The sequence below is a fragment of the Eucyclogobius newberryi genome, unplaced genomic scaffold (genome assembly GCF_026437365.1).
Source record: "Eucyclogobius newberryi isolate DKJ021-1_F unplaced genomic scaffold, fEucNew1.0.hap1 SCAF_7, whole genome shotgun sequence".
Taxonomy (NCBI): Eukaryota; Metazoa; Chordata; class Actinopteri; order Gobiiformes; family Gobiidae; genus Eucyclogobius; species Eucyclogobius newberryi.
The window spans coordinates 405001-426916 of NW_027316389.1; the positions used below are offsets into that span (position 1 = coordinate 405001).

A 21916-nucleotide genomic window follows, 5' to 3' on the forward strand; every position below is an offset into this window, starting at 1 on the left:
AACATCTAGAACAAGGTCTGGAAGAGGAAAGGCCACATACAGAAAGAGAAGATAAGATCCTGGAGAAACATTTAGAACAAGGTCTGGAAGAGGAAAGGCCACATACAGAAAGAGAAGAAAAGATCCTGGAGAAACATCTAGAACAAGGTCTGGAAGAAGAAAAGCCACATACAGAAAGAGAAGATCAGATCCTGGAGAAACATCTGGTGCTGGAGACACTGGAGCGAGAGCAAGGAGCAAAGGAACCTGGAGAAGAGTACGAGATTCACTGGTCAGTCACATTTCACTGACCATTATTTCTATTGAAAATTTTGACTTTTTAAAACATTTGAACCAAATAAAGGTGTAAATCTGTGACTGAAGCTTTGAAGAGAATATTTATGAACAAAGAGTTTTATTGATGAAAGTCTGAAAAGGTTTATGTATTTTTTTACATTGAATAATGTCACATTCTTTTTCTAAAAAGTCTTTATGTGTTTTAGAGTCTGTTTGTCTCGAGAAAGAATGATAATGATTCACTTTTCTGTCCAGGTCTGAACTGGATCTAAAACTGGACCTAATCCTGAGTGAGAAGAACCAACAAGTACTGTCCCAGATCCAGGACCGGACCCAGACGGACCCAGTACTGTCCCAGATCCAGGACCCGGTACTGTCCGAGATCCAGGACCAAACCCGGACGGACCCAGTATTGTCCGAGATCCAGGACTTAGAGACCATTGCAGACGAGGAGATACCAACACCCCCAGAAGAACTTCACCAAGAACTCAACCAACCAACAGAGTCCAGACCAGAGTCCAGACCAGAGTCCAGACCAGAGACCAGACCAGAGTCTAGACCACAGTCTAGACCAGAGACCAGACCAGAGTCTAGACCACAGTCCAGACCAGAGTCCAGACCAGAGTCCAGACCACAGTCCGGACCACAGTCCGGACCAGAGTCTGAAGAGGCCTTAGAGACAGACTCTGAAGAGCAGAAACCTCTAAGTCCTGAGTCCAAACGAGAGCGGGACCAGTTCTACGGATTTGAGCTGAGAGCAGAGGAAACTGGACCAAAGGAAGATTTGACAGAAAGAGCAGAGAAGAGTGAAGCCAGGAACAAAGCCAGCAAAGAAGAAACAACATCAGAGACAAATGTCACAGAGGACAGAAAAAAGGAGCCGGAGTCTGGAGACAAAGTGTGTTTGAAAGTGAATGCAAAAGCTGGAAGTGAAGGGAAAACCGCTCAAGACAAGGTCATGTCAAAGGTCAAATCTGCAGAGGAACGTCCAGAACAAGAGACGAACAAGGAGACAACAGAGGAACGTCCAGAACAAGACAAGAACAAGGAGACAACAGAGGAACGTCCAGAACAAGAGACGAACAAGGAGACAACAGAGGAACGTCCAGAACAAGACAAGAACAAGGAGACAACAGAGGAACGTCCAGAACAAGACAAGAACAAGGAGACAACAGAGGAACGTCCAGAACAAGAAAAGAACAAGGAGACAACAGAGGAACGTCCAGAACAAGACAAGAACAAGGAGACAACAGAGGAACGTCCAGAACAAGACAAGAACAAGGAGACAACAGAGGAACGTCCAGAACAAGAGAAGAACAAGGAGACAACAGAGGAACGTCCAGAACAAGAAAAGAACAAGGAGACAACAGAGGAACGTCCAGAACAAGACAAGAACAAGGAGACAACAGAGGAACGTCCAGAACAAGACAAGAACAAGGAGACAACAGAAGAACGTCCAGAACAAGACAAGAACAAGGAGACAACAGAGGAACGTCCAGAACAAGACAAGAACAAGGAGACAACAGAAGAACGTCCAGAACAAGACAAGAACAAGGAGACAACAGAAGAACGTCCAGAACAAGACAAGAACAAGGAGACAACAGAAGAACGTCCAGAACAAGACAAGAACAAGGAGACAACAGAGGAACGTCCAGAACAAGACAAGAACAAGGAGACAACAGAAGAACGTCCAGAACAAGACAAAAACAAGGAGACAACAGAAGAACGTCCAGAACAAGACAAGAACAAGGAGACAACAGAGGAACGTCCAGAACAAGACAAGAACAAGGAGACAACAGAAGAACGTCCAGAACCAGACAAAAACAAGGAGACAACAGAAGAACGTCCAGAACAAGACAAGAACAAGGAGACAACAGAGGAACGTCCAGAACAAGACAAAAACAAGGAGACAACAGAAGAACGTCCAGAACAAGACAAGAACAAGGAGACAACAGAGGAACGTCCAGAACAAGACAAAAACAAGGAGACAACAGAAGAACGTCCAGAACAAGACAAGAACAAGGAGACAACAGAGGAACGTCCAGAACAAGAAAAGAACAAGGAGACAACAGAGGAACGTCCAGAACAAGACAAGAACAAGGAGACAACAGAAGAACGTCCAGAACAAGACAAGAACAAGGAGACAACAGAGGAACGTCCAGAACAAGAGAAGAACAAGGAGACAACAGAAGAACGTCCAGAACAAGAGAAGAACAAGGAGACAACAGAGGAACGTCCAGAACAAGACAAGAACAAGGAGACAACAGAAGAACGTCCAGAACAAGAGAAGAAAAAGGAGACAACAGAAGAACGTCCAGAACAAGACAAGAACAAGGAGACAACAGAAGAACGTCCAGAACAAGAGAAGAAAAAGGAGACAACAGAAGAACGTCCAGAACAAGACAAGAACAAGGAGACAACAGAAGAACGTCCAGAACAAGACAAGAACAAGGAGACAACAGAGGAACGTCCAGAACAAGACAAAAACAAGGAGACAACAGAAGAACGTCCAGAACAAGACAAGAACAAGGAGACAACAGAAGAACGTCCAGAACAAGACAAGAACAAGGAGACAACAGAAGAACGTCCAGAACAAGAAAAGAACAAGGAGACAACAGAAGAACGTCCAGAACAAGACAAGAACAAGGAGACAACAGAAGAACGTCCAGAACAAGACAAGAACAAGGAGACAACAGAGGAACGTCCAGAACAAGACAAGAACAAGGAGACAACAGAGGAACGTCCAGAACAAGACAAGAACAAGGAGACAACAGAGGAACGTCCAGAACAAGACAAAAACAAGGAGACAACAGAAGAACGTCCAGAACAAGACAAGAACAAGGAGACAACAGAGGAACGTCCAGAACAAGAAAAGAACAAGGAGACAACAGAGGAACGTCCAGAACAAGACAAGAACAAGGAGACAACAGAGGAACGTCCAGAACAAGACAAGAACAAGGAGACAACAGAAGAACGTCCAGAACAAGACAAGAACAAGGAGACAACAGAAGAACGTCCAGAACAAGAAAAGAACAAGGAGACAACAGAAGAACGTCCAGAACAAGACAAGAACAAGGAGACAACAGAAGAACGTCCAGAACAAGACAAGAACAAGGAGACAACAGAGGAACGTCCAGAACAAGACAAGAACAAGGAGACAACAGAGGAACGTCCAGAACAAGACAAGAACAAGGAGACAACAGAGGAACGTCCAGAACAAGACAAAAACAAGGAGACAACAGAGGAACGTCCAGAACAAGACAAGAACAAGGAGACAACAGAAGAACGTCCAGAACAAGAGAAGAACAAGGAGACAACAGAGGAACGTCCAGAACAAGACAAGAACAAGGAGACAACAGAGGAACGTCCAGAACAAGACAAGAACAAGGAGACAACAGAGGAACGTCCAGAACAAGACAAGAACAAGGAGACAACAGAGGAACGTCCAGAACAAGAAAAGAACAAGGAGACAACAGAGGAACGTCCAGAACAAGACAAGAACAAGGAGACAACAGAGGAACGTCCAGAACAAGACAAGAACAAGGAGACAACAGAAGAACGTCCAGAACAAGACAAGAACAAGGAGACAACAGAAGAACGTCCAGAACAAGAAAAGAACAAGGAGACAACAGAAGAACGTCCAGAACAAGACAAGAACAAGGAGACAACAGAGGAACGTCCAGAACAAGACAAGAACAAGGAGACAACAGAGGAACGTCCAGAACAAGACAAAAACAAGGAGACAACAGAAGAACGTCCAGAACAAGACAAGAACAAGGAGACAACAGAGGAACGTCCAGAACAAGAAAAGAACAAGGAGACAACAGAGGAACGTCCAGAACAAGACAAGAACAAGGAGACAACAGAGGAACGTCCAGAACAAGACAAGAACAAGGAGACAACAGAAGAACGTCCAGAACAAGACAAGAACAAGGAGACAACAGAAGAACGTCCAGAACAAGAAAAGAACAAGGAGACAACAGAAGAACGTCCAGAACAAGACAAGAACAAGGAGACAACAGAAGAACGTCCAGAACAAGACAAGAACAAGGAGACAACAGAGGAACGTCCAGAACAAGACAAGAACAAGGAGACAACAGAGGAACGTCCAGAACAAGACAAGAACAAGGAGACAACAGAGGAACGTCCAGAACAAGACAAAAACAAGGAGACAACAGAGGAACGTCCAGAACAAGACAAGAACAAGGAGACAACAGAAGAACGTCCAGAACAAGAGAAGAACAAGGAGACAACAGAGGAACGTCCAGAACAAGACAAGAACAAGGAGACAACAGAGGAACGTCCAGAACAAGACAAGAACAAGGAGACAACAGAGGAACGTCCAGAACAAGACAAGAACAAGGAGACAACAGAGGAACGTCCAGAACAAGACAAGAACAAGGAGACAACAGAAGAACGTCCAGAACAAGACAAGAACAAGGAGACAACAGAAGAACGTCCAGAACAAGAGAAGAACAAGGAGACAACAGAAGAACGTCCAGAACAAGACAAGAACAAGGAGACAACAGAGGAACGTCCAGAACAAGACAAGAACAAGGAGACAACAGAGGAACGTCCAGAACAAGACAAGAACAAGGAGACAACAGAAGAACGTCCAGAACAAGAGAAGAACAAGGAGACAACAGAAGAACGTCCAGAACAAGAGAAGAACAAGGAGACAACAGAAGAACGTCCAGAACAAGAGAAGAACAAGGAGACAACAGAGGAACGTCCAGAACAAGACAAGAACAAGGAGACAACAGAGGAACCTGAGTCTGCAGGTGTGAGCAGGAGGAGCAGTTTGTCCGACTGGGAGCTGCTGGAGAGACCGGACGACTGGAGCGAGTCTGAGGACCAGGATCTAAACCAAGATCCAGACCTCAAGAGAGTCCAGTATCTACAGCAGGATCAAGATCCAAGGTCTAAAGTCCAAAACAAAGACACAAGACAAGAGCCAGTCCAAGACCAGGATCTAAACCGGGATCTAAACCAGGATCTAAACCAGGATCTAAACCAGGATCTAAACCAGGATCTAAACCAGGAGAAGGAGGACAGGACCCAAAGGTCTGGACCAGACGTCACAGGATCAGGAGTAAAAAAACAGACTCATGATCCAAAACAATTCAAATCAGAAAAAGAGAAATCGGTTCAGAATCTGGAGAAAATTGTGTCTGGAAAAGATTTAGAAAAAGGTGATGAAACGTCTCGTGTTGAGACTGAGTCAAAGCGAGAGGAGACACGAGAAGGACAAGACCAGGAAGAGGACGTACCAGAGTCCAGCGACGAAGAGGACGAGGAGGACGAGGAGGATGAGGGGCGGGGCCTGACCTGTGCAGAGTTAGCCACGTTAGCGGTTAGCACGTCCTCCCAGAGCGGCTCCGATTCAGACGTACCTCCAGAGACCGAAGACTGTCCTTCCACCGCTGAGAAAGACCTGGAGTCCGAGGAAGACCAAGACCAAGACCAAGACCAAGACCAAGACCAAGACCAAGACCAAGACCAAGACCAAGACCAAGACCAAGACCAAGACCAAGACCAAGAGGAGACCAGTGATGAGCGTCCAGGTGGCTCTCTAAATGTCCACACACATGTTTTACAAGTGAAGTGTCTCTGATTGTTCTTTTCTTTCTTCAGATCCAGGTTTAGATCCAGGTTTAGATCCAGTTCCAAGTCCGGCTAGAGACCCAGTTCCTTCTGGATCTGTCCCTGAGTCCTGCACCGTGGACCCTCAGACCCAGACCCAGTCCAGGAGAAGAACCAGGTCCAAACCAAAGACCCAGGGATCCAGGACCAGCTCTGGTACGTTAATAAACCAGGTCCCATAAATAAACCCTAAGCCATGAATCATAAACCAGGTCAAACATGTCAGGTCTTCAGTGATTACAGAGACATGAATCATAAACCAGGTCAAACATGTCAGGTCTTCAGTGATTACAGAGACATGAATCATAAACCAGGTCAAACATGTCAAGTCTTCAGTGATTACAGAGACATGAATCATAAACCAGGTCAAACATGTCAGGTCTTCAGTGATTACAGAGACATGAATCATAAACCAGGTCAAACATGTCAGGTCTTCAGTGATTACAGAGACATGAATCATAAACCAGGTCAAACATGTCAGGTCTTCAGTGATTACAGAGACATGAATCATAAACCAGGTCAAACATGTCAGGTCTTCAGTGATTACAGAGACATGAATCATAAACCAGGTCAAACATGTCAGGTCTTCAGCAGCTTCAGCAGAACTTAAGGACTTAACTTAAGGACTTAACTTAAGGACTGACTCTTGTTGCAGAGAGAAGGTCCCGCTCTGAAGGTCCAGTCTACGTGGACCTGGTTTACGTCCCAAACCACGGCAGCGCCAAAACCTCGGACCTGGAATTCTTCAGACGGATCCGGAGCTCGTACTACGTCGTCAGCGGCAACGACCCCAAAAACCAAGAACCGAGTCGCTCTGTGCTGGATGCACTGCTGCAGGCCAAGGCCGAGTGGGAGCACAATATTCAGGTACTACTACTACTACTACTACTACTACTACTACTACTACTACAAATACTACTTCTACTACTACAAGAACTACTACTACTACTACTACTACTACTACTACTACTACTACTACTACTGTTACAAATACTACTTCTACTACAACAAGAACTACTACTACTACTACTACTACTACTACTACTACTACTACTACTACTACTATAAATACCCACCGGGCGGGCCCTCCTGAAGTAGAAGAAAAGTTGTTTGTTTCAACAGAAACTTTCACCTCTTTGTTTTCAAACTAGCCTGTTGTTTCCTCTCAGTCCTGTAATGGGCCATCAGCCTCCTATTGTCCCTCGCTCACACTCTCTCTCTTCCCTGTGGAGCATCCGAATGCTCTGGGCCTCGACCTCTCCAGGGATTCAAAATTCCATCCATCCATCCATTTTCTACCGCTTGTTCCCTTTGGGGGTCGCGGGTGGCCTTAGGCAGGGTACATCCTGGACAGTGGCCAACACAGAGACATAGACATTACAGACAGTTCACGCTCACATTCATTCAAAATTCCATTATAAACAACAGGAAGATTGAACTTTAACCCCCTCATTCCTATTTAATGATGGTCTTTCTTTTATGAACAAAGATTGCTTGTTAGTCCTTTGAAAGAGGAAAGAGGAGTTAAAGAGGCAGTTAAAGGACTGATAGAAAACAAAGAGGTGTAAGTTTCTGGTGAAACCAACAACTTTTTTCATCAGGAGGGCCTGATGGGCGGAGCTTACCACAGAATAGGATAAATATCTGAGTTCCCGGTCTAAATTTGCAGATTGAGAATGACTCTTGGATGAGAGTCGAAAGTCGAGAGTCCAGATGATACAACTGAATCTTTTTCTACAAAACCCTTTGGAAGAAAGTAGAAACCTGGAGGACAGAACCCTCAGGAGGAGAGAGAGATGTTCCTCTAGAGACAGTTCATCCAGGCAGATGAAGAGCCATTCATCTAGAGCAGAGAGAGTACCTCCAGGTCCTTGAGGACAGAGCTCAAGCTGCCATACTTTCCCCCTGCACAGTTGCTGCTAGGGCAGCGGCGCTGACGCTGTGGGTTTATATTTCTGTTATAACTGGTCTGACCATAAGTCATTTCAAAGAGGAACGTTTTAAGCCTGGACTTAAATGAAGAGACTGTGTCGCCTCTTTAACATGGACAGGACTCTACCTCCTACTGTGCTTTTAGAGACTCTTGGCACCACCAGAAGGCTCTACCTCCTACTGTGCTTTTAGAGACTCTTGGGACCACCAGAAGGCTCTACCTCCTACTGTGCTTTTAGAGACTCTTGGGACCACCAGAAGGCTCTACCTCCTACTGTGCTTTTAGAGACTCTTGGCACCACCAGAAGGCTCTACCTCCTACTGTGCTTTTAGAGACTCTTGGGACCACCAGAAGTCCAGCATTGAGAGTAAAGAGCTCTGATTGGATGAGATGGTTCTAGAGCATCTTTGAGGTGGGAGGGGCCATGTCATTTATGGCTTTGTAAATCAGGAGGAGGAGTTTAAATGTGATTCTAAACTGGACAGGAGCCAGTGAAGAGACTCCAGCACCGGCATAATGTGCTCTCTTCTTTTAGTTCCTGTTAGTAATCTTGCTGCTGTATTTTGAACCAGTTAAAGCTTTTTATGGAGCTTTTAGGACCTGCTGTGAGCAGGAGTTACAGGAGAATCTAGACGTTACAAATGCAGGGGACGTTTTTCAGATTTATAGATCAGATATATTTGTTTCAGATATAGATTCTGATTTGATCGATATCACATAGATGAAAGTTGGCTGGTTTAGACGCCTTTTGCTTCAACAAGATTGTTTTGTTCCAGGTGACTGTGATTCCCAGTGAGGACTCTGAAGTCCTCAGAACCTGGTACCAACAGAACCATCAAGTCCAGACCGACCTCAACATCCTGGTCCTGGCCTCCAGCTCCACCGTCGTGATGAACCAAGAGTCCTTCCCCGCCTGCAAGATCGAGTTCTAGATCAGGACCAAACCAGCTCAAACCTTGGATCAGAACTGATCCAGGACAAACCAGGATTCTAGAAATATCTGGAAGTTCTACAGTTGGTCTAAACCTGAACCAAGACTAACCTGTGAAAGATCTAGTTCCAGACCAGTTCTGAGTGTGAAGCATTTAGTGAAGCTTTAAGTGTCTGTTTATGTTCAAATCGCATTATGTTTTTGGTCTTGTAGTTTTTGTGATGAACCAATCAGAATGTGTTTGTGCTTCAGCTCCACAGGTTTATATAGAACAGCTCCACCTGCCTGTGGCTTATGGTATTGCAGCGGCAAAGCAAAAACAACACATGGATCTTTATATAGACATAAAGGTTTAACTGGTCAGAGCAGAACAGGCCTGACCTTTGGGCCTGACCTTTGGGCCTGACCTTTGGGCAATGACGTTATATTGACACTTCATATGTTTATTGAAATCTTACTGGAAAATATTATGAAATATAATTAAACTGCATTAGAACAGTTTTAGCTCTGACTGAGATAAACTGGATGAGATTCACCTTCACCGGCCAATCGTATTCCCCATAGTGTTAATACAGACGTGTTATTACAGACGTGTTATTACAGACGTGTTATTACAACAGACGTGTTATTACAACAGACGTGTTATTACAGACGTGTTATTACAACAGACGTGTTATTACAGACGTGTTATTACAACAGACGTGTTATTACAGACGTGTTATTACAACAGACGTGTTATTACAGACGTGTTATTACAACAGACGTGTTATTACAGATGTGTTATTACAGACGTGTTATTACAACAGACGTGTTATTACAACAGACGTGTTATTACAGACGTGTTATTACAACAGACGTGTTATTACAGACATGTTATTACAACAGACGTGTTATTACAGACGTGTTATTACAGACGTGTTATTACAGACGTGTTATTACAACAGACGTGTTATTATAGACGTGTTATTACAACAGACGTGTTATTACAAAAGACGTGTTATTACAGACATGTTATTACAGACGTGTTATTACAGACGTGTTATTACAACAGACGTGTTATTACAGACGTGTTATTACAGACGTGTTATTACAGACATTTTATTACAACAGACGTGTTATTACAGACGTGTTATTACAACAGACGTGTTATTACAGACGTGTTATTACAGACATTTTATTACAACAGACGTGTTATTACAGACGTGTTATTACAGACGTGTTATTACAACAGGCGTATTATTACAACAGACGTGTTATTACAGACGTGTTATTACAACAGACGTGTTATTACAGACGTGTTATTACAACAGACGTGTTATTACAACAGACGTGTTATTACAGATGTGTTATTACAGACGTGTTATTACAACAGACGTGTTATTACAACAGACGTGTTATTACAGACGTGTTATTACAACAGACATGTTATTACAGACGTGTTATTACAGACGTGTTATTAAAGACGTGTTATTACAGACGTGTTATTACAGACGTGTTATTACAACAGACGTGTTATTATAGACGTGTTATTACAACAGACGTGTTATTACAACAGACGTGTTATTACAGACGTGTTAAGATAAGATAAGATAAGATATTCCTTTATTGTCCCACATGGGGAAATTTCATTGTTGCAACGCAGTAGATACAGAGGTAGATACATAAGAAAAGAACAGAACTTATAGGAAGTTTGAAAAACACTTTCAGTAGAAGATCTCCTATAAACAAAAACTCTCATTTCCCAACAAGGGGAAAATAATAAAGATAAAATAAATAAATACATAAATACCATTAATGTGATCACGACAGTAATTGCACATATGACAGTATTGCACATGGGTATGACCGTATTGCACATGGGTATGACAGTATTTGTTGTAGAGTGTGACAGCAGCAGAAGGACAGACTGTGAAACGTCTCCTTCACACAGCGAGGGTGGATCAGTCACTGAAGCATCTCTCCAGAGCGGACAGAGTGTCCTGCAGGGGACAGAGTGTCCTGCAGGGGACGGAGTGTCCTGCAGGGGACAGAGTGTCCTGCAGGGGGTGGCATTATTACAGACGTGTTATTACAACAGACGTGTTATTACAGATGTGTTATTACCACAGACGTGTTATTACAGACATGTTATTACAGACGTGCTATTACCACAGACGTGTTATTACAGACGTGTTATTATAGACGTGTTATTACCACAGTTATGACGTACTAAGCAATGGCAAAAAGAGACAAAAGTGGGCGGGGCAGAATAAGTTCAATAGCATGTTTGGCTTCAAAGCCAAAGTGATGACTGATTGTTCATGTATTATGTTCAGAAATATGCATATTTACTTTTAAATACTTGTTTTGAATGTTGCAGAAGATTTGTACAAACGGTAAAAACGTGAGAGAACTGTCCTCGGTTCTGCTTTTAATAGTAGTTTAATGCCTTTAAGTGAAAAAGATTTGCACAAACCTTTAAAGGTTGAATGGACGATTTTTTGGCCCAAATCTGAGTCTTATTTCCTCGTGGTGTGGACAACCGATTAGTCCTGCCACGTGTCAATCATAAAACGCACCTACCGTTCACCTGCAGAGCCTCGTTCACCTGTAGAGCCTCGTTCACCTGCAGCCGCGTGAGCCTCGTCCCCACGTTTCCGCGTGTCTAAGCGCATTGATCTATCATAATATAGTTCCCTCAGTGTACGGAACAAAATGAAGACGGAGAAAGACAGTTCGAGCTCAGAAGAGGCGGAAATCTACGGGAGAAGAGAGATGCGATGTGATCTGTCGCACTAATAAACAAACACACGTGTGTGTTGTATCAGTCCACACGGGGGAGTGGCATGTGCACGGGGGAAGTGGCATGTGCACGGGGGAGTGGCTTGTGCACGGGGGAGTGGCATGTGCACGGGGGAGTGGCATGTGCACGGGGGAAGTGGCATGTGCACGGGGGAGTGGCATGTGCACGGGGGAGTGGCTTGTGCACGGGGGAGTGGCATGTGCACGGGGGAGTGGCATATGCACAGGGGAGTGGCATGAGCACGGGGGAGTGGCATGAGCACGGGGGAGTGGCATGTGCACGGGGGAGTGGCATGTGCACGGGGGAGTGGCATGAGCACTTCCTCCTCAAATCGCCGAAAAATGGTCCATTGCTCCTTTAAGAAAACACTTTATGACGTTGATGAGGTTTTGGGAGAAAAAAACACATTCTGTTTCTCTGAATTGAACTAAAACACAAACGTTTCTGGATCCAAAATGACAACTTTAAAGGCTCAATTATGCATCAATATTTAACAGAACTGAGTAGTTCTGCAGAGTGCAGTAGTTAGATTGCAGTACATATGTAGAGTGCAGTACATATGTAGTACATATGTAGGGTGCAGTACATATGTAGGGTGCAGGGGGCGCTAGTGAACACATAGTGAACACATAGTGAACACAGAGTGAACACATAGTGAACACAGAGTGAACACAGAGTGAACACAGAGAGAACACAGAGTGAACAGTGAACACATAGTGAACACTTAGTGAACACAGAGTGAACACAGAGTGAACAGAGAGTGAAGAGTGAACACATAGTGAACACAGAGTGAACACAGAGTGAACAGTGAACACATAGTGAACACAGAGTGAACACATAGTGAACAGTGAACACATAGTGAACACATAGTGAACACATAGTGAACACATAGTGAACACAGAGTGAACACAGAGTGAACAGTGAACACATAGTGAACACAGAGTGAACACATAGTGAACACATAGTGAACACTTAGTGAACACAGAGTGAACACAGAGTGAACACAGAGTGAACACATAGTGAACAGTGAACACATAGTGAACACAGAGTGAACACAGAGTGAACACAGAGTGAACACAGAGTGAGCAGTGAACACATAGTGAACACAGAGTGAACACAGAGTGAACATAGTGAACATAGTGAACACAAAGTGAACACAAAGTGAACATAGTGAACACAGTGAGCACATAGTGAACATATAGTGAACACATAGTGAACACACAGTGAACACATAGTGAACACATAGTGAACATTGTGAACACAGAGTGAACACAGAGTGAACACATAGTGAACATAGTGAACACATAGTTAACATAGTGAACACATAGTGAAAACATAGTGAACACAGAGTGAACACACAGTGAACACACGGTGAACACATAGTGAACACATAGTGAACACAGAGTGAACATAGTGAACACATAGTTAACATAGTGAACACATAGTGAACATATAGTGAACACATAGTGAACATAGTGAACACATAGTGAACACAGAGTGAACACAGAGTGAACACACAGTGAACACATAGTGAACACATAGTGAACACAGAGTGAACACATAGTGAACACATAGTGAACACACAGTGAACACATAGTGAACACATAGTTAACATAGTGAACACATAGTGAAAACATAGTGAACACAGAGTGAACACACAGTGAACATACGGTGAACACATAGTGAACACATAGTGAACACAGAGTGAACATAGTGAACACATAGTTAACATAGTGAACACATAGTGAGCATAGTGAACACAGTGAACACATAGTGAACATATAGTGAACACATAGTGAACATAGTGAACACATAGTGAACACAGAGTGAACACAGAGTGAACACACAGTGAACACATAGTGAACACATAGTGAACACAGAGTGAACACATAGTGAACACATAGTGAACACACAGTGAACACATAGTGAACATAGTGAACACATAGTTAACATACTGAACATAGTGAACATACTGAACACATAGTGAACACAAAGTGAACATAGGTAACACAGTGAGCACATAGTGAACATATAGTGAACACATAATGAACACATAGTGAACACAGTGAACACATAGTGAACACATAGTGAACACACAGTGAACACACGGTAAACACATAGTGAACACATAGTGAACATAGTGAACACAGTGAACACAGTGAACACAGCGTGAACACAGAGTGAACACAGAGTGAACACATAGTGAACATAGTGCCTACAGAGTGAACACATAGTGAACACATAGTGAACACATAGTGAACACGTAGTGAACACATAGTGAACACATAGTGAACATAGTGAACACAGAGTGAACACATAGTGAACATAGTGAACACATAGTGAACACATAGTGAACACTGAGTGAACACTGAGTGAACATAGAGTGAACACACAGTGAACACATAGTGAACACATAGTGAACACATATTGAACACATAGTGAACACATAGTGAACACATAGTGAACGCAGAATGAACACACAGTGAACACACAGTGAACACATAGTGAACATATTGAACACATAGTGAACACAGAGTGAAAACAGAGTGAACACAGAGTGAACACATAGTGAACAGTGAACACATAGTGAACAGTGAACACATAGTGAACACATAGTGAACACAGAGTGAACACATAGTGAACACATAGTGAACACAGAGTGAACACAGAGTGAACACATAGTGAACACAGAGTGAACACATAGTGAACAGTGAACACATAGTGAACAGTGAACACAGAGTGAACACATAGTGAACACATAGTGAACACAGAGTGAACACATAGTGAACACAGAGTGAACACATAGTGAACACAGAGTGAACACATAGTGAACATAGTGAACATAAGATAAGATATTCCTTTATTGTCCCATATGGGGAAATTTCATTGTTGCAACGCAGGTAGATACCTGTGGAAAAGAACAGATCACTTATAGGAAGTCTGAAAAACACTTTTAGTAGAAGATCTCCAATAAACAAAGACTCCCATAGACAAATAAATAAATACCATTGCATGTGATCAAAACAGCACATGAATTGCACATGAATTTCACCGTAATTGCACATATGACAGAATTGCACATGGTTAGGTCAGTATTACGAGTGTTCAGGACTAACAGTGTTTGTTATAAAGTCTGACAGCAGCAGGAAGGAAAGACCTGCGATACCTTTCCTTCACACAGCGAGGGTGGATCAGTCTCTCACTGAAGCTGCTCTCCAGAGCGGACAGAGTGTCCTGCAGGGGACAGAGTGTCCTGCAGGGGGTGAGACTCATGGTCCAGCATAGATATGAATCTAGCAAGGACCCTTCTGTCCCCTACCTCCTGTACCGAGTCCAGAGGACAGCCCAGGACGGAGCTGGACTTCTTGATGACTCTGTCCAGCCTCTTCCTCTCCCTCTCTGTGATGCTGCTGCTCCAAGAGGCCACACCTACAGGAGCTGATGCACCAAAGAGGAGGAGAAGGTCTTCAGGAGTGGCCCTGTCACTCCTGAAGAACTGAGTCTCCTCAGGAGGTAGAGCCGTGAACACAGTGAACACAGTGAACACATAGTGAACATAGTGAACACAGTGAACACATAGTGAACATATAGTGAACACATAGTGAACATAGTGAACATATAGTGAACACATAGTGAACACATAGTGAACATAGTGAACACAGTGAACACATAGTGAACACATAGTGAACACATAGTGAACATAGTGAACACATAGTGAACACATAGTGAACACAGAGTGAACATATAGTGAACACAGAGTGAACACATAGTGAACACATAGTGAACACATAGTGAACACATAGTGAACATAATGAACACAGTGAACACATAGTGAACACATAGTGAACATAGTGAACACATAGTTAACATAGTGAACACATAGTGCGCATAGTGAACACAGTGAACACAGTGAACATATAGTGAACACATAGTGAACATAGTGAACACATAGTGAACACATATTGAACACAGAGTGAACACACAGTGAACACATAGTGAACACAGAGTGAACACAGAGTGAACACATAGTGAACACATAGTGAACACATAGTGAACATAGTGAACACAGTGAACACATAGTGAACATAGTGAACAAATAGTTAACATAGTGAAGATAGTGAACATAGTGAACACATAGTGAACACATAGTGAACACCAAGTGAACATAGTGAACACAGTGAGCACATAGTGAACATATAGTGAACACATAGTGAACAAATAGTGAACACAGTGAACACATAGTGAACACATAGTGAACACACAGTGAACACATGGTGAACACATAGTGAACATAATGAACACATAGTGAACATAGTGAACATAGTGAACACAGTGAACACATAGTGAACACACAGTGAACATAGTGAACACATAGTTAACATAGTGAACACATAGTGAACACATAGTGAAAACATAGTGAACACATAGTGAGCATAGTGAACACAGTGAACATATAGTGAACACATAGTGAACATAGTGAACACATAGTGAACACATAGTGAACCTAGTGAACACATAGTGAACACTGGTGAACACATAGTGAACACAGAGTGAACACAGAGTGAACACATAGTGAACACATAGTGAACACATAGTGAACAATTAGTGAACACATAGTGAACACATAGTGAACACATAGTGAACACAGTGAACACATAGTGAACACATGGTGAACATAGTGAACACATAGTTAACATAGTGAACACATAGTGAACACATAGTGAACACATAGTGAGCATAATGAACACAGTGAACACATAGTGAACATATATTGAACACATGGTGAACAAAGTGAACACAGAGTGAACACAGAGTGAACACATAGTGAACACATAGTGAACACAGAGTGAACACATAGTGAACACATAGTGAACACACAGTGAACACACGGTGAACACAAAGTGAACACATAGTGAACATAGTGAACACAGTGAACACATAGTGAACATAGTGAACAAATAATTAAAATACTGAACATAGTGAACATAGTGAACACATAGTGAACACATAGTGAACACAAAGTGAACATAGTGAACACAGTGAGCACATAGTGAACATATAGTGAACACATAGTGAACACAGTGAACACATAGTGAACACATAGTGAATACACAGTGAACACATGGTGAACACATAGTGAACACATAGTGAACAGAGTGAACACAGTGAACACATTGAACACATAGTGAACACATAGTTAACATAGTGAACATAGTAAACATAGTAAACATAGTGAACACATAGTGAACACTTAGTGAACACACAGTGAACACATAGTGAACACATGGTGAACACATAGTGAACACATAGTGAAAACATTGTGAACATAGTGAACACATAGTTAACATAGTGAACATAGTGAACGTAGTGAACATAGTGAACACATACTGAACACAAAGTGAATAGTGAACACAGTGAGCACATAGTGAACATATAGTGAACATATAGTGAACATATAGTGAACACATAGTGAAAACACAGTGAACACATAGTGAACACAGAGTGAACACAGAGTGAACACAGAGTGAACACAGAGTTAACACATAGTGAACACATAGTGAACATAGTGAACACATAGTGAACACATAGTGAACACATAGTGAACACACAGTGAACACATAGTGAACACATAGTGACCATAGTGAACACATAGTGAACACAGAGTGAACACAGAATGAACACACAGTGAACACACAGTGAACACATAGTGAACACAGAGTGAACACAGATTGAACACATAGTGAACACAGAGTGAACACAGAGTGGACACATAGTGAACACATAGTGAACATAGAGAACACAGTGAACACATAGGGAACATAGTGAACATAGTGAACACAGTGAACACATAGTGAACATATAGTGAACACATAGTGAACATAGTGAACACATAGTGAACACAGAGTGAACACAGAGTAAACATATAGTGAACACAGAGTCAACACATAGTGAACACATAGTGAACACATAGTGAACACATAGTGAACACATAGTGAACACACAGTGAACACAGTGAACACAGTGAACACAGTGAACACATAGTGAACACATAGTGAACACATAGTGAACACAAAGTTAACATAGTGAACACATAGTGAACACATAGTGAACACATAGTGAACACACAGTGAACATAGTGAACACAGTGAACACAGTGAACACATAGTGAACACATAGTGAACATAGTGAACACAAAGCTAACATAGTGAACACATAGTGAACAAATAGTGAGCATAGTGAACACAGTGAACACAGTGAACATATAGTGAACACATAGTGAACATAGTGAACACATAGTGAACACATACTGAACACAGAGTAAACACACAGTGAACACATAGTGAACACAGAGTGAACACAGAGTGAACACAGAGTGAACACATAGTGAACACATAGTGAACATAGAGAACACAGTGAACACATAGGGAAAATAGTGAACACATAGTTAACATAGTGGACATAGTGAACACATAGTGAACACATAGTGAACACAAAGTGAACACAGAGTGAACACAAAGTTAACACATAGTGAACACATAGTGAACACATAGTGAACACACAGTGAACACATAGTGAATACAGAGTGAACACATAGTGAACACATAGTGAACACATAGTGAACACATAGTGAACACATAGTGAGCATAGTGAACACAGTGATCACAGTGAACGCATAGTGAACATATAGTGAACACATAGTGAATATAGTGAACACATAGTGAACACATAGTGAACATTGTGAACACAGAGTGAACACAGAGTGAACACATAGTGTACACATAGTGAACAAATAGTGAACACACAGTGAACACATAGTGAACACATAGTGAACACATAGTGAACACATAGTGAACACACAGTGAACACACAGTGAACATATAGTGAACACAGAATGAACACATAGTGAACATAGTGAACACATAGTGAACACATAGTGAACACATAGTGAACACACAGTGAACACACAGTGAACATAGTGAACACATAGTTAAAATAGTGAACACATAGTGAACACATAGTGAACATAGTGAACACATAGTGAACACATAGTGAACACACAGCGAACACATAGTGAACACATAGTGAACACAGAGTGAACAGACAGTGAACACACAGTGAGCACATAGTGAACATATAGTGAACACATAGTTAACACAGAGTGAACACATAGTGAACATTGTGAACACATAGTGAACACAGAGTGAACACATAGTGAACACATAGTGAACATAGTGAACATAGTGAACACATAGTGAACACATAGTGAACACACAGCGAACACATAGTGAACACATAGTGAACACATAGTGAACACATAGTGAACACAGAGTGAACAGACAGTGAACACACAGTGAACACATAGTGAACACAGAGTGAACACATAGTGAACACATAGTGAACACATAATGAACACATAGTGAACACAGAGTGAACATAGTGAACACATAGTTAACATAGTGAACACATAGTGAACACATAGTGAACACATAGTGAACACATAGTGAGCATAGTAAACACAGTGAACACATAGTGAACATATAGTGAACACACAGTGAACACATGGTGAACACATAGTGGACACATAGTGAGCATAGTGAACACAGTGAACACATAGTGAACATATAGTGAACACACAGTGAACACATGGTGAACACATAGTGAACACAGAGTGAACACATAGTGAACACATAGTGAACATAGAGTGAACACACAGTGAACACATAGTGAATACAGAGTGAACACAGAGTGAACACATAGTGAACACATAGTGAACATAGAGTGACAACAGTGAACACATAGTGAACACATAGTGAACACAGAGTGAACACATAGTGAACACATAGTGAACATAGAGTGAACACACAGTGAACACATAGTGAATACAGAGTGAACACATAGTGAACACATAGTGAACACATAGTGAACACATAGTGAACATAGAGAACACAGTGAACACATAGGGAAAATAGTGAACATAGTGAACACATAGTTAACATAGTGGACATAGTGAACACATAGTGAACACATAGTGAACACAAAGTGAAAACAGAGTGAACACAAAGTTAACACATAGTGAACACATAGTGAACACATAGTGAACACATAGTGAACACATAGTGAACACATAGTGAGCATAGTGAACACAGTGATCACAGTGAACGCATAGTGAACATATAGTGAACACATAGTGAACATAGTGAACACATAGTGAACACATAGTGAACATTGTGAACACAGAGTGAACACATAGTGAACACATAGTGAACACATAGTGAACACACAGTGAACACATAGTGAACACATAGTGAACACATAGTGAACACACAGTGAACACACAGTGAACATATAGTGAACACAGAATGAACACATAGTGAACATAGTGAACACATAGTGAACACATAGTGAACACATAGTGAACACACAGTGAACACACAGTGAACACATAGTTAAAATAGTGAACACATAGTGAACACATAGTGAACATAGTGAACACATAGTGAACACATAGTGAACACATAGTGAACACACAGCGAACACATAGTGAACACATAGTGAACACATAGTGAACACAGAGTGAACAGACAGTGAACACACAGTGAGCACATAGTGAACATATAGTGAACACATAGTTAACACAGAGTGAACACATAGTGAACACATAGTGAACACAGAGTGAACACATAGTGAACACATAGTGAACATAGTGAACATAGTGAACACATAGTGAACACATAGTGAACACACAGCGAACACATAGTGAACACATAGTGAACACAGAGTGAACAGACAGTGAACACACAGTGAACACATAGTGAACACAGAGTGAACACATAGTGAACATAGTGAACACATAGTGAACACATAATGAACACATAGTGAACACAGAGTGAACACATGGTGAACACACATTGAACACACAGTGAACATATAGTGAACACAGAATGAACACATAGTGAACATAGTGAACACATAGTGAACACATAGTGAACACACAGTGAACACACAGTGAACATAGTGAACACATAGTTAAAATAGTGAACACATAGTGAACACATAGTGAACATAGTGAACACATAGTGAACACATAGTGAACACATAGTGAACACACAGCGAACACATAGTGAACACATAGTGAACACATAGTGAACACAGAGTGAACAGACAGTGAACACACAGTGAGTATATAGTGAACATATAGTGAACACATAGTTAACACAGAGTGAACACATAGTGAACACATAGTGAACACAGAGTGAACACATAGTGAACACATAGTGAACATAGTGAACATAGTGAACACATAGTGAACACATAGTGAACACACAGCGAACACATAGTGAACACATAGTGAACACATAGTGAACACAGAGTGAACAGACAGTGAACACACAGTGAACACATAGTTAACACAGAGTGAACACATAGTGAACATAGTGAACACATAGTGAACACATAATGAACACATAGTGAACACAGAGTGAACATAGTGAACACATAGTTAACATAGTGAACATATAGTGAACACACAGTGAACACATGGTGAACACATAGTGGACACATAGTGAGCATAGTGAACACAGTGAACACATAGTGAACATATAGTGAACACACAGTGAACACATGGTGAACACATAGTGAACACAGAGTGAACACATAGTGAACACATAGTGAACATAGAGTGAACACACAGTGAACACATAGTGAATACAGAGTGAACACAGAGTGAACACATAGTGAACACATAGTGAACATAGAGTGAACACACAGTGAACACAGAGTGAACACATAGTGAACACATAGTGAACACATAGTGAACAATTAGTGAACACATAGTGAACACATAGTGAACACATAGTGAACACAGTGAACACATAGTGAACACATGGTGAACATAGTGAACACATAGTTAACATAGTGAACACATAGTGAACACATAGTGAACACATAGTGAGCATAATGAACACAGTGAACACATAGTGAACATATATTGAACACATGGTGAACAAAGTGAACACAGAGTGAACACAGAGTGAACACATAGTGAACACATAGTGAACACAGAGTGAACACATAGTGAACACATAGTGAACACACAGTGAACACACGGTGAACACAAAGTGAACACATAGTGAACATAGTGAACACAGTGAACACATAGTGAACATAGTGAACAAATAATTAAAATACTGAACATAGTGAACATAGTGAACACATAGTGAACACATAGTGAACACAAAGTGAACATAGTGAACACAGTGAGCACATAGTGAACATATAGTGAACACATAGTGAACACAGTGAACACATAGTGAACACATAGTGAATACACAGTGAACACATGGTGAACACA

At 41.7% G+C, this 21916-nt stretch overlaps 1 protein-coding gene across 1 annotated transcript in view; it reads left to right on the plus strand.

Moving 5' to 3' along the window:
* The window catches only part of LOC140349280 (uncharacterized), a 14449-nt gene extending 5062 nt beyond the window's left edge, over nt 1-9387 (plus strand). Inside the window, exons 4-9 of the mRNA XM_072435554.1 lie at nt 1-271; nt 532-1418; nt 4863-5840; nt 5911-6075; nt 6575-6786; nt 8629-9387. The exon at nt 1-271 is cut by the window's left edge and continues 2517 nt beyond it. Coding sequence (XP_072291655.1) covers nt 1-271; nt 532-1418; nt 4863-5840; nt 5911-6075; nt 6575-6786; nt 8629-8784 — 2669 coding nt within the window. The 3' untranslated portion in view covers nt 8785-9387. The remainder of the gene's footprint in view (nt 272-531; nt 1419-4862; nt 5841-5910; nt 6076-6574; nt 6787-8628) is intronic.
* Nucleotides 9388-21916: the final 12529 nt, after the last annotated feature.